Source organism: Streptopelia decaocto (genome assembly GCF_964273445.1).
Source record: "Streptopelia decaocto genome assembly, chromosome: 2".
Taxonomy (NCBI): Eukaryota; Metazoa; Chordata; class Aves; order Columbiformes; family Columbidae; genus Streptopelia; species Streptopelia decaocto.
Genome location: NC_138655.1, coordinates 153,282,153 through 153,294,191, shown reverse-complemented (window position 1 = coordinate 153,294,191; position 12,039 = coordinate 153,282,153). Strand labels below are relative to the sequence as shown.

The 12,039-nt window shown below is 40.2% G+C and overlaps 1 protein-coding gene across 1 annotated transcript in view; it reads right to left on the bottom strand.

Annotated features, from left to right (window-relative positions):
* The window catches only part of NCAPG2 (non-SMC condensin II complex subunit G2), a 45,291-nt gene extending 42,656 nt beyond the window's left edge, over positions 1–2,635 (bottom strand). The window contains exons 1-2 of the mRNA XM_082046012.1: positions 2,372–2,635; positions 1,420–1,510 (exon numbers count right to left, since the gene is read on the bottom strand). Coding sequence (XP_081902138.1) covers positions 1,420–1,494 — 75 coding nt within the window. The 5' untranslated portion in view covers positions 1,495–1,510; positions 2,372–2,635. The remainder of the gene's footprint in view (positions 1–1,419; positions 1,511–2,371) is intronic.
* Between the last annotated feature and the right edge of the window lie 9,404 nt (positions 2,636–12,039).

Sequence of the window (12,039 nt, the reverse complement as noted above, 5' to 3'; positions counted from 1 at the left end):
ACCATCACTGAAGATTTCAAAAGGAAATGAATAAAATAACTTCAGTCTCTTAGACAAGAAAAAAGCAATCTGGAAATTCATGTTCCCTTATGCTCTGAAGGCATGAAAACAGTTTTAATCAATATACTCATTGTAGCTTACGATATAAAGTTTCCAGTGGTTTGGCAACAGCTGAAAACTGTTGCAAGACAACTCTTGTGAATTGGTGATGAAAACGAAAAGGCTGAAAAAACAATTTTTAATCCAAATAGACCAGCATATGTTAAGATAGATTACTGGATGAAGATGGCAGAAACAACACGACCAAATTAACTGAAAAGCAAACACTGCAAGTACCGTACATCATCCTGAACAGAACAGTTTGGGAAAAAACGGGAAGGAGACTTCAAAGGCAATCTGTTAATCAAGTTGTCATCTACATCACATACAGAAGTGCAAATGCAAAAACTATAATAGCAGCTTTCTTGGAAAAAGAGATTTGATGATGTTTGGGAGACAAATATACCTAAGCTTATTAAATAGAATATGATCCCTGCTATAGAAATGGTAGGTTTAATACATCTGCTACATTAGTAAATCAGTTTGCACCTCTGTGGACACAGATGTCTACTGATCCACTGACTTTAACCTGACATGGGTAATATCAGGAAAATACTGATTAGAAAATTTAAGAAACTAACCTGACAATAACATTTATTAAGGCCAGTAAAAGATGTTTAGGAGAAATCAGGCGTACCTTAAAACCAGAAAGATTGAAGCTTAGTGGAAAACACTACAGAGCAAATTATTATTTCTGATTACTATGCAATATCATATACACAACATGAGAATGAACTTTTAATTAGAAGATTTCAGTGGATTTGTTTTGTTGTTCCTGCTGCTTCTCTCCACACTACATTTAAAGACAGCAATCTATCGCATCTCTAAAACATTCAGTGAAAAAAAAGAAATATCAAGTACAATTACACATGGACTAAGGAACAACTGGACAGCCTAAACTACCAAATGAATAAACAAATACTTGTGAAACGTGCCTCTGCTATGTTTGTCTTTTAGCTCATATTCATTACACAGTAATAAACGCCTTCATAGCTTGAAATTCTAAAAAACAGTACTTCAGCAACATCAAACAAGTACTTTTTTTTTAGTATTACCACAGTATTAATCATTTATTTTAAAAAATGTAAAGTCTATATGCAACAATCAAATGTTAAAAAATGAGTTGTCTTATAAATCACAACATTTCAGACTCTACAACTTTTTCAGCTATGTTTCATTAAGTGTCATTTGAACTTTTCTTCTAAAGCAATTATTCTTAGCACATCTCCAGGTAGCAAAGAAATAGTTTCTGTCCCTATGTCACAGCATTTCTTTGCTAAGATCTTACATGTAATGCATATGTATCATGGCTTTACTTACAGGACTCTGAGTATAACGCAAGAAGTCTTCAATTGACTCTTTGGACACAACTTGTAAAAATGCTTCACGTTTCATTGTGGTCTTGTTTTTCCTTGTTTTATAAACAAAAGAAGTTAGAGAAAGCACTGTGTCTCAAAATAAGATCATATTTGGTCTCAGTGAAGAATGTATGAACTTACATTCTTAATCTACATAGTTATAAACAAAAGATGTTTCCCCTTCCAAAACACTTTACAGTTATCTGAATCAGCATTTATATTCATAACAGCACTAAGCTCCAGTGTTTGCATGTATTCTTTTCAGTCCTTTTTTAGTAATCAAGTCTCAAAACAGAAGAACTTTCTCATGGATATTTTTATTTTTAAAATGTGCCAGGGGAGGCTTAGGTTGGACATCAGAGGGTGCTGGACACTGGAACAGGCTCCCCAGGGAGGTGTCACGGCCCCAAGCCTGACAGTGTTCAAGAAGAGACTGGACAACACCCTCAGACACACGGTGTGAACTGTGGGGTTGTCATATGCAGGGACAGGAGTTGGACTCCATGATCCTTGCGGGTTCCTTCCAACTCAGGACATTCTATAATTCCAACAACAGGGTATCCGGCACACACCCCTATTTATCTAGCCATCATTCCCGACGACAGCATTTACTTGTATAAGAAATACTGATGGGCAGCAAAACATTCTCTCCTTTCCTCTGTTGTCAAGTGAAGGCGATGGGAAATGGGCGAGGCCACTTTTTGGCACCAGGAGCGTAATTTCGGCTTTTCCCATCCTTGCCAGCTGGGAGGCCGCCTCAGTGGCTGTGGAGCCACAGCACAGCACAGGGGGCGGAGGGACACACACCGACCCAGGCCGGGCCGCTCTCCGGTTACCACCAGCCCGCGGCACAGCCCCACAGGCCGCCGTGCGCGCCCCTGGCAGAAGAGGGAGGAGATAAACAAGCCGCTTACCTAGCGCTCCCTCACACAGAAATCCCGATAGATCTGCGGGGTACGCTTCCAACAACGCGGAGCTGCCTGCGCAGGGCGAGAGGGGAACAAAAACGGCAACCGCCCGAGCTCACATGCAGAAGAGACTACAACACTCAGTAGCGTGAAAAACCCGTCCGTACGAGTGCCCCCCCGCCGGAGAAGGCCCCAGCCCCGCCGAGCTGAGGTGCAGCTGAGCTTTCGAATTCTCCCGCGGCGGCCGTTGAGCGCGGGGCGGGCGCGCGCGCCGCAGAACTCCCGTCTCGCGAGAGCTTCGGCTTTCCCCTCCCCCACTTCCCGCCGAGCAGCAGCGCTGAGGGCCGGCCCCCTTTCCCTCGCCTGTGGCCGACGGGGCGGGAACGTGAAAGGAACGGGCGGGAGCGCAGCGTTGGGCGGGAAGCGCGGGGCGGGCTCCGCAAAAGGCGGGAGTTCGCCGCTTTCCCCGTGTGTGGTGCGGGGTTCACCCCCTCAGCTCAGGAAGGACAGGGAACTGCCGGAGAGGGTCCAGCGCAGGGCAACAAAGATGCTGAAGGGAGTGGAGCATCTCCTGTGTGAGGAAAGGCTGAGGGAGCTGGGGCTCTTTAGCTTGGAGGAGACTGAGGGGTGACCTTATTAATGTTTATAAATATGTAAAGGGTGAGTGTCAGGAGGATGGAGCCAGGCTCTTCTCGGTGACAACCGATGTTAAGACAAGGGTTAATGGGTTAAAACTGGAACACAAGAAGTTCCATTTAAATATGATAAGAAACTTCTTCACAGTGAGGGTGACAGAGCCTGGAATAGGCTGCCCGGGGGGGGTTGTGGAGTCTCCTCTGGAGACATTCAAACCCGCCTGGACACCTTCCTGTGTAACCTCATCTGGGTGTTCCTGCTCCATGGGGGGATTGGACTGGATGAGCTTTCGAGGTCCCTTCCAATCCCTGACATTCTGTGATTCTGTGTTCAGAGAGGTGTTTTCAGTCAGGTGCCACCTGTGTGAGCTTTGGTTCCTCACTGCTGCCTCCAGGGCACCACTGTCCCCGTCCCCCAGGTCACCTCTGTGGAGGAGGCTGAAGAACCGGCTGCTGCTGCTGCCGGAGTGGCAGGAGGACTGGAGGAGCTGGGATGGCAGACATGCATTAGGTAGTAAATCTGGAGATGACAGGCCCGGTGATGGGCACGTCTGGACAGCTGCAGCCCAGGCGTTAGTGGGGAGTGCAGTGCAGACAGCGCTCCTCGATTTTAAAGTCAGCTACACTGTACTGATTCACTACTGCTTTCACCTTTTAATAAAGGCTGGTTTGCTTGCAAATCTAACCCTGGAGGAGCATCTGATCAATTAGTCAGAAGTGACAGAGTAGATCCACACACCAGCTCACTGGTACCTTCCTGTAGCCCCCTCTGAGGTCTCAGTGCCTTCAAACAGGGATAAGAGATGTTTAGTTATATTCATATGTAAGTTTAAGAAACAATATGCCTTCTTGCATGGATCTCAGGTAATGTTTTTACAAAATCATGCCTGCCAGCTCACAGAGCCTGCACCATCCAGTTGATTACACTGGTGACTTTTTCCTCAAAGAATGTTTTTGTTTTAACACATTTAATCTTTGTAGTGGTGAACAGTGATGAAGTGCTAAACAGGTGACTCACCAGAATTTATTGGAAACTGCAGGCTGGATGATATTTACACTTTGACAGCTAAGTGTTTGGTTTGCTTTTTATTTTATTTTGGTTTTAATTATTTACGAAATGGCTGCTTTCTGTTTTTTCTCAAACTTATTTTGCAGTGCTCAGAAATAGCTGGACTCAGTCCTTGAATTAAGCATAATCAACTTTCAAATTCTGTAATATTCCCCATTCCATTTGTTTGAGCTTTTCTGCAAATCAAAACCAGCCAATATGTCTTGTTAAAGGCTTAGTTTATATCTTTCGATTTTGTGTTTGGAGTAGCAGATTTCTCAGTGTTGTTGACTGTTCAGAAGAGGCAGGTGCTTGACTGAAATAATTTACGCTCAGTCCATGAGAGCAGTACAGCATATGCTGCTTTACTATGCAAGCAAACAAAACCAACAATAATTTCTATAAAATTCTCCCTTCTAATTAGACTTTTCTGGATTGTAATTTTAAAAAATATGATGTAATTTAGATTTTATTTCATATTATATGTAAAAATTCACTACTTTTTAAAGTAGTATTTATGTTTCCTGCTAATATGTTAATTTTTAACATAGAATATTCTTTAATCATCCTACCTGTCACAGTATTAGTTTATGTTGAAAGTTAAGACTTGTCACAGTTTCTGCCATATATATTTGACTTGCAGACTTCCTGGTTTATTTTTTAAAGCTTTTGAGTCAACTATTTACCTCTTTTTAAATGCAGTTTGAAGAATATAGGGTGAAAATTTATTACATGCTTAACCCATATAATTTATGCTGTTCTGTAGTGCTTAAAAACTGTACTTAACAGGTAACTAATGCTGCTGAAAACGAAGATATTATTAACAATGTTTCAATTCCTGAATCATCAACTGAGTGCATGTGAAACTTTTAAAATTACTGGGTTTTAAAACAAAAATATGCCAAATAGAAGGTACTGGAGGCAGTGTAGGAGAATGGGTTACACTGCTTACAAGTTGTAATTGAGAGGGTCACTTACCCAAGGCAGGGACGATGTGGCAGAAGGAGTTTGCAACCAAAAGACTCATCTTCTTGAGGAAGATAACTGCACACCAGCAGTGCAGTGTCGCTTTGTCTCCACCTGCAGCCAAACACACACACACACACACACTGTATTTCCATTTTATTTCCATCTTTTCCGTCTAGACAAAGGCCCATCTTGTTTGAAGTCTTGAAAGGGCAATACCCCAAATTACCGACATCCATGGAGAAAGGTCCCAGGGGAGCCGGATCCCTGGACAGTCGCACTGTCCCCCAGCCCTGCTCCCCACACTGGGCAGCCGGTGGGCACTGCCTTCCAGAAGTGGCCTACCAAAACAGGGGAACGTTTTGCTGCTCTGTGGTAAAGAACAATGAAGAATTAGGGTTGTTTCAGATCCTATGGACCTGCCTTAATATTTCTGAAGTTAGGTGTTCTGCTAAGTGCAAGAAGCCTGTGAAACAGTTTGCTTCAAATAAGTTGTAACATATTTGTAGAAAAGTAAAAGCAAATTAAAAAAAAAAAAGAAAACTTGACATTTATACATTGTGCTAACATCTTCCCTTTCTGCATATATTAATAATCTTTGCCATTTTAGATCTGTACTAATGGATTTATTTGTCATGTCTCGTGTGGACTGAATATTTCATTAATACCTTGATTAGTCTTTTAATTAGATGCTGCGTTAGTCACCTGGTTACTGTTTATTTAGTCAGGCACATATCCATTTAGCAAACGAACTACAACATATTTTAGCTTGTAATTTGTGTTGCATAGCAACCACAGAATGATTTTTTCCTAGTATTGAAACTAAAGTTGACACAGATAACAACAGACTGAATAACACCAAATGGTTCATTTTAAAGGACCACATAGAAAAAAAGGGGAAGCAGAATAGCGTTTTGTAGGTTTTTTCAAGAACTGTGCATGAACTGCAAGCCAGTAATGAAGCTACAACTCTATTTTCAGTTTCTCTAATGTTCTCCCTTTCAAGACTACCAAATTACATGCCTCTTTTTGACATATCTGTTCATCTGTTCAAAATAATCTATACCCTGTGATAATAATCTCATATTTATTATCATTTTCCTGTCAAGTCAAGTTAAGGCAAAAATGAAAAATGGGCCTTCCACACATGGTTGCTGAGCAACAGCAAATAAAGATTTGCTTTTGTGCCACGGCTTCATAAACTAGTCTTTATTCTTGTTGGTGGCCTGTGTAAGAGATCTCTGTTAGAAATGTCTCTCACAAGACTATCATAGTTTGGATGATAGCAAGTATTCTATTTTAACCTATGCAATTCAACATCATAAATAATCGTAAAAAAAAACCCCAAGTAATTTTCTGAATGTCAGGTGCTTTCTTGACTTTTTTTATTCATATTTACAGTGTTATTTTGTAGATAATAGTTTCTGATGAGATTATTATGCACATTATTTCCTAACATGTTAGAATCGTTATTCCTATTTCTTTTCATTTGAATAGATAATAAAATTTGTTATAGTTAATAGAGCATCCACAAAATGTGCTCATCCTCTGAGGCAGGCTTTTAATAATTTATATGCATTCAATTCATTTCCCTTTCTTTTTTTTTTTTTTTTTTTGATCTTCACATACTTTGATAAATAATCCGAACAGCATGGCAGCATGGGAGAGAGATGAAGTTTCACACTATTCCCCTTCTCCGGCTCTCCCCTTGCCTGAAGGTAACTCTGCCAATCACACCATCCTTTATGCATCGGCAACTGTCAGCTTTCGGAGGTGCTGCGATTATGCTGTGAAACTGCTTATTTCCCCGAAATTATTAATATCAACACAAAACAATTTTAGAGTTTAAGAGATTAAGTAGAAAAAAAAATGATCCTTGTGAACTTGAACAAAATTAAGGAAATAAAATGTGCCGAGGGAATGCAAGAGCTTTTCTGAAGGGCCACTCCCTGCAGATGAAGAACTGAACTGCCGCCCCGTGGGACCTCGTCGGTACGGCTGAATGTCTTCCAGGCCATTCACACCAAGGTGAATTTAAGGCATGAAAACAGTGCAACTCTATTTATTTTGTTTTATTATTATGCTTTATTATAAAATAGTTATTATTATTTGCTTTATTATTATGCCCTTACTTTCATCCCTCTTTCCTTATAGGCAGTGTTATAAATCACAGTAATTTTACTCTGCTAAATCTTAGTACCATGAAAACTAGACAATTTCTGAAATGCTATAAAATGCTCACAGAAAGAAATTACAATAATATTTGTGTGTCTAAATCCCTCCCACTGTAAATACATTGCGTATCACTTCATGATAACTACAGCAAACATTTTCTATTATAAAGTCATTAACATCTTTCAGAATATTATGTATCAATGAGTAAATCTGTGATATCAGTTTGTCAGTTAATTTGTTTCAGATGTGAAACACTCCAGTTACATCTGCCACGTCTAGATTACTTTAACCCTGTTAAATTTAACATTCTGAATTATTAGAGATTTACAAGTCTTGTAAGTATTATGTCTCCTTTAACATCTCGTTCTATTTTAGTCTTTATGGATAAAGAGAAGAATCTTTTCTAAAGTACAAAAATACTGCTATTAATAAATTTACAAGTGCTCCTGGAGGTTTCATTGTGATAGACATGCATCATCTAGATACGTCACCATGTCTGTTCCATCTCTCTTGTATGAAACATGAAAATGCCATATAAATATCAGAATGGACATGATTTGCTCAACCATTTTAGTTTATATATATTGTGCATGTATATATATGTGTGTGTGTATGCATGTGCATACACACACATGATGAAATACTTTATATTGGTTAGGGAATATACCAGCATTTACTTGTCTCTCCCATCAGGGTTGCTTTGTGAAGGCTGCAACGCGGATGGTCCCCATGTTCCTGATCCAGAGCAGGAACTTCACCACGGCCCCTCGTGCTTCTCTTCCAGGCTGCGTGTCCAGCTGCCTTCATGCAAACCAGCAAACTGGGAACTGGGTGAGTGCAGTGACAGACTGGGGGTTTCATTTGGAGTCAAGCATTTGACAGGGCTCCCAAATTCAGTCATTCAGACATACCTGTCAATTATTCCTGTTTTCTCCATCAAAGAGTTTTAGTATCACAAGACATTTTGACAATGTGATTAGGGAAATATTTTCTTACCACGTCCCTAAACAAGGAGGATTGTTTTTTAAGATTTCTTTTTTCTAGTAGCATTTTATCTTTTCCCCCTTTCCACCACCCTGTGTTTACTGTACTATTCTGTGATCATTTTCACTTTTATTAGATATCCCGAGTTTCTAGCCTCATGCTTAAACCCACGGTAGATGTAAATACTTAAAGCATGATGACATTTCAAATGTGCTGGTCAAGGCCCTTGTCTGTGTCTTAAACTGTAATTTCACTTCTCCCTGCCTCTGATTAATTTCCAGTTTTTGTACTTAATCTTATTCGAGTCATGTCAGCGCCTCAAGGGAGTTCTATAATCAACTCTAATTGTCTAGGCTGGGTATCAAAGGCATGGAACACCTATGCAAATTGCTGACAGAGGCAGTTATGGTGAAGTTAGAACCTTAATCTTCCAGGAGAAGTTTCATGTTTCCTCAGACCATGGACCAGTTTTATTTCTCAGTGCCTCATGACTGAATGCTTTTACAAAAATATTTTGGCAGATTGAATCCAGATATTATTAACCCCCATTATGAAACTCAATTCTTTTAGTATCACCTGTGCCATAGAGCAAAGAGGGGGAGCAGAGTGCAGTGGGGAACATGCCAGTCTTTCACTGCTTTTTAGTCAGGATGATTTCAGGCTCCAAAAGATGCCTAGAATTCAGACCGCTTCGTTTTTTGTACAAGAAACAAAGTGCACAGGCAGCAAAAGTTTTTCAGAATAGGGTCTGCACTACCATCTAGTGGAATAGAATGGTGTCTTCAGAAAACAAGCCTCCTGGTGAAAGACAAGATAAGCAAAACTAAAATGTTTTATTAAAAATGTTAAATATTAAGTGTTTTTTACATTTCCAATAATCTGAACTTGAAAAAGCATATGAAACAAATTTTAAAAAGACCTAGAACAAAGTTGCCTAAAACTCTAAGATTTACACTTCTTTTCTGAAAGCTTATCTTAGTATTTTAAACCTTCAATTCCAATTTATTTTATATGCACATTAATTAATGATTTACCTAATAAAACACAAAGATCTAGCGTTGTTACAAAAACCATTCTACATGACCAGCCATTTCCATTAACTCATTTTCATTACCTTTCATTTCATTTTAATCACCTGTACGAAGGACAGGTCTAGAGACAACCTGAGTTCTTCGTCTGGATGCTGCTGTCACAGTTCATCTAATTTATCCAGCTGGGCTCTGAGCTGGGAGTTACGAGAGCACTCGTTCAGTGGTTATCATATTGCCTTTAGCTCAGAGAATGTTTCATGATTCATGCAAAAACAGATGAAGGTTCTTATCAATTCTTGGTTGAAAACATTTCAACATGGCAATTTAAACTGAACTTTCAGGTAGCAATGAAAAACCGTGCAAAGTTTAATACATCAGGGACTTCAGTTGAAGTATTTCTCCATGTTGAAATCTGCATTGAACTGTCTTCCAGAATACCCTTTATTAAATTATTAATCTTTGTGAAATGCTTGGTAAGCTCCAGTTGTCAGTCTCTGAGAGTTTTCAGAATAACACATTAGCTTGCAAATCCAGCTGAAGTATGAAAAACCTGATTTGAAATTCCATGCTGGAAACAAGCACTGTTAAATGTGTGCTCTATTTTTAGTTTTAGGGATCTCCTTCCAGTTATCCAGTAAAATCAATGATCTCTGAGTACCTACAGACAATTAGCACTTTGCTAGCATTATCTACATTTCAACATAAGTTGTATTTTTAAGTACTACATACTTCTGTGTCCTGACTTGACAAAGCTTGCACCTTCCTGCTATGTGACCGTTGTTTTGCTCAGCCAGAGTTGCTACATCTCTGAGAGCCTGGGCTCAAGCAGCAAAATGCCCAGGAAGACCTACTACACAGGCCCAAGATTGCACAAGAGCTCCAGTACAGTTATTGATCTTATTTTAACGTTTAAAAAAAATGTACTCAAAAGTCATAGAATTCTTCAGGTCGGAAGGGACCTCAGCAGGTCATCTATTTGAACATCCTGCTGAAAGGAACTCTTGTGTTTAGAAAATAATTGAATAAAATTGTCAGTTACACAACAGATTCTTACTGTGCACCGATAAATGAAATCACAGGCCAGCCAGGGTGCTGGGTCTTCACAGCTTCCTTCTGTATGTCATTTCTTATACCGAGGGGCTGCACAGCCAGCTCTGTGGGCAGTTGGGTTATCACATCCTGGCAGGAACAGACCCCACTGTCCCCAAGGCAAGAATCACCACTACCCCAGCCTGGCTGTGAAAGGTTGGAATCTTGACTAGTTCTGTCTTTGACCTTGTTCCTGTTTGGATCTTAAAGTGAAGAATGGTCCCTATTAGCCCTTAATTCCTTTGCAATAAACTTTATGGCTCCTGTGGACTCAAAGAAACAACAAGGGAAGACAGGTTGGTTCACTTTGGTAACATCTGAGGAAACAGCAATGTGGTGGTGTGATCAAATTGGATTCCAGTGGAGGTGACTGGCAAGCAGTACTCCCTGCAGACAGGGAGAACAGAGCGCATCATCTCTGTCACATGGATACAGATGAGAGCTCTGCTCCCAGCGCTGCCATCTCATCTGGCACCTACATTCGCTACAGAACACTGAGAGAAATGCAAGTGGGTTTTTTTCACTTCAGCTGCTTTGCATTTTTCAAATAAAGAATTTTCAGAAAGTAGCTGAGAACATTGTTGAGAGCCTGACAGCCTTAGAAATCAGTAGGAGAGCACACAAACTTAGACACTTTGTTAAGACGTATAAAAATACCATTTGTGATTAAATACTCAGAGTCCTTCAGCAATAGCCACAAGTAGGCCTGGGAGTATCTGAAGTTTTGGGTCTTTCTACAAAATATCAAAGGTACCATCTAACATTCAGAGTGAGTTTGGGCGAGAATATATATGATTAAAACAGAAACCTCATAGGGAACCAATTTTGTATTCAGCTCTTACCTGAGAAAATACCCAAAACAACCATGTTGGCAAACACTGCTCTTGGATGGAGACTGGATGAACTAAATGATGGCCAAAACCAGTTTAAACAGTCACCAAATATTAAGCAAAAGTCTAGGCTTGGCCGAGCCTATCAAATTAATACCAAATCCATCTGGAGGAGTGTCTCGCACAATTATTTCTCCTTGCTAACAAGAACCTGTGAATACGCAGGCACTGTTCTTCTGCAGGTGCTGGTCCAGTTACCATCTGTCTTGTGGGACTGAATGGAAGGTTCGATTCTGATCCAGGTCTGGCAGATGCAGCCACCTGATCGGCACTGGCACTGCCGGGAAGCGCGCCGTCCAGAAACACCTTGCGTGAGGGAGGCAGGAAGATGGGCATTGCTTTTACTTGGCTCTAGATGCCTTCCCCTTGATTAGCAGAAGCCCTTTCTTCTGCTAGAAAAGGGAGATATCTCCCTTTAGGGTCAATAAACATTATCCAGTGGGGTGACTGGGTGATGAACTTCTGCAACTTTTATTTATGGCTGATGAAGACTACTAGGAATTCAGACAAGTTGTAGCTGCTTAAGGGAAGGGGTATTATAATTAATTATGAAATTAATTAGAAATTAATGTTTAATGCAAACAGCATAATTTCTATGGCTGTTTTTCTGTAATAGATAGAGGATCCAGTACCATTTTCTTATTTATGCAGTACTTGGTTGTATTTTGTATCAATATCCACCTTACCACTCCGGTGGAAGGACAGGAAAGATTGCCACGCTCAAACATCTGCTTCTAAATCAAAGGCAATTTCAAGCAGTTTTAGGTCCTTTTGAACACATAGTCCATGACAACTGCAAAGTGCTAAAATCATGACAGTTTGTTCAACTGATCATTTTAAGAGAAAAAGTTTTAGG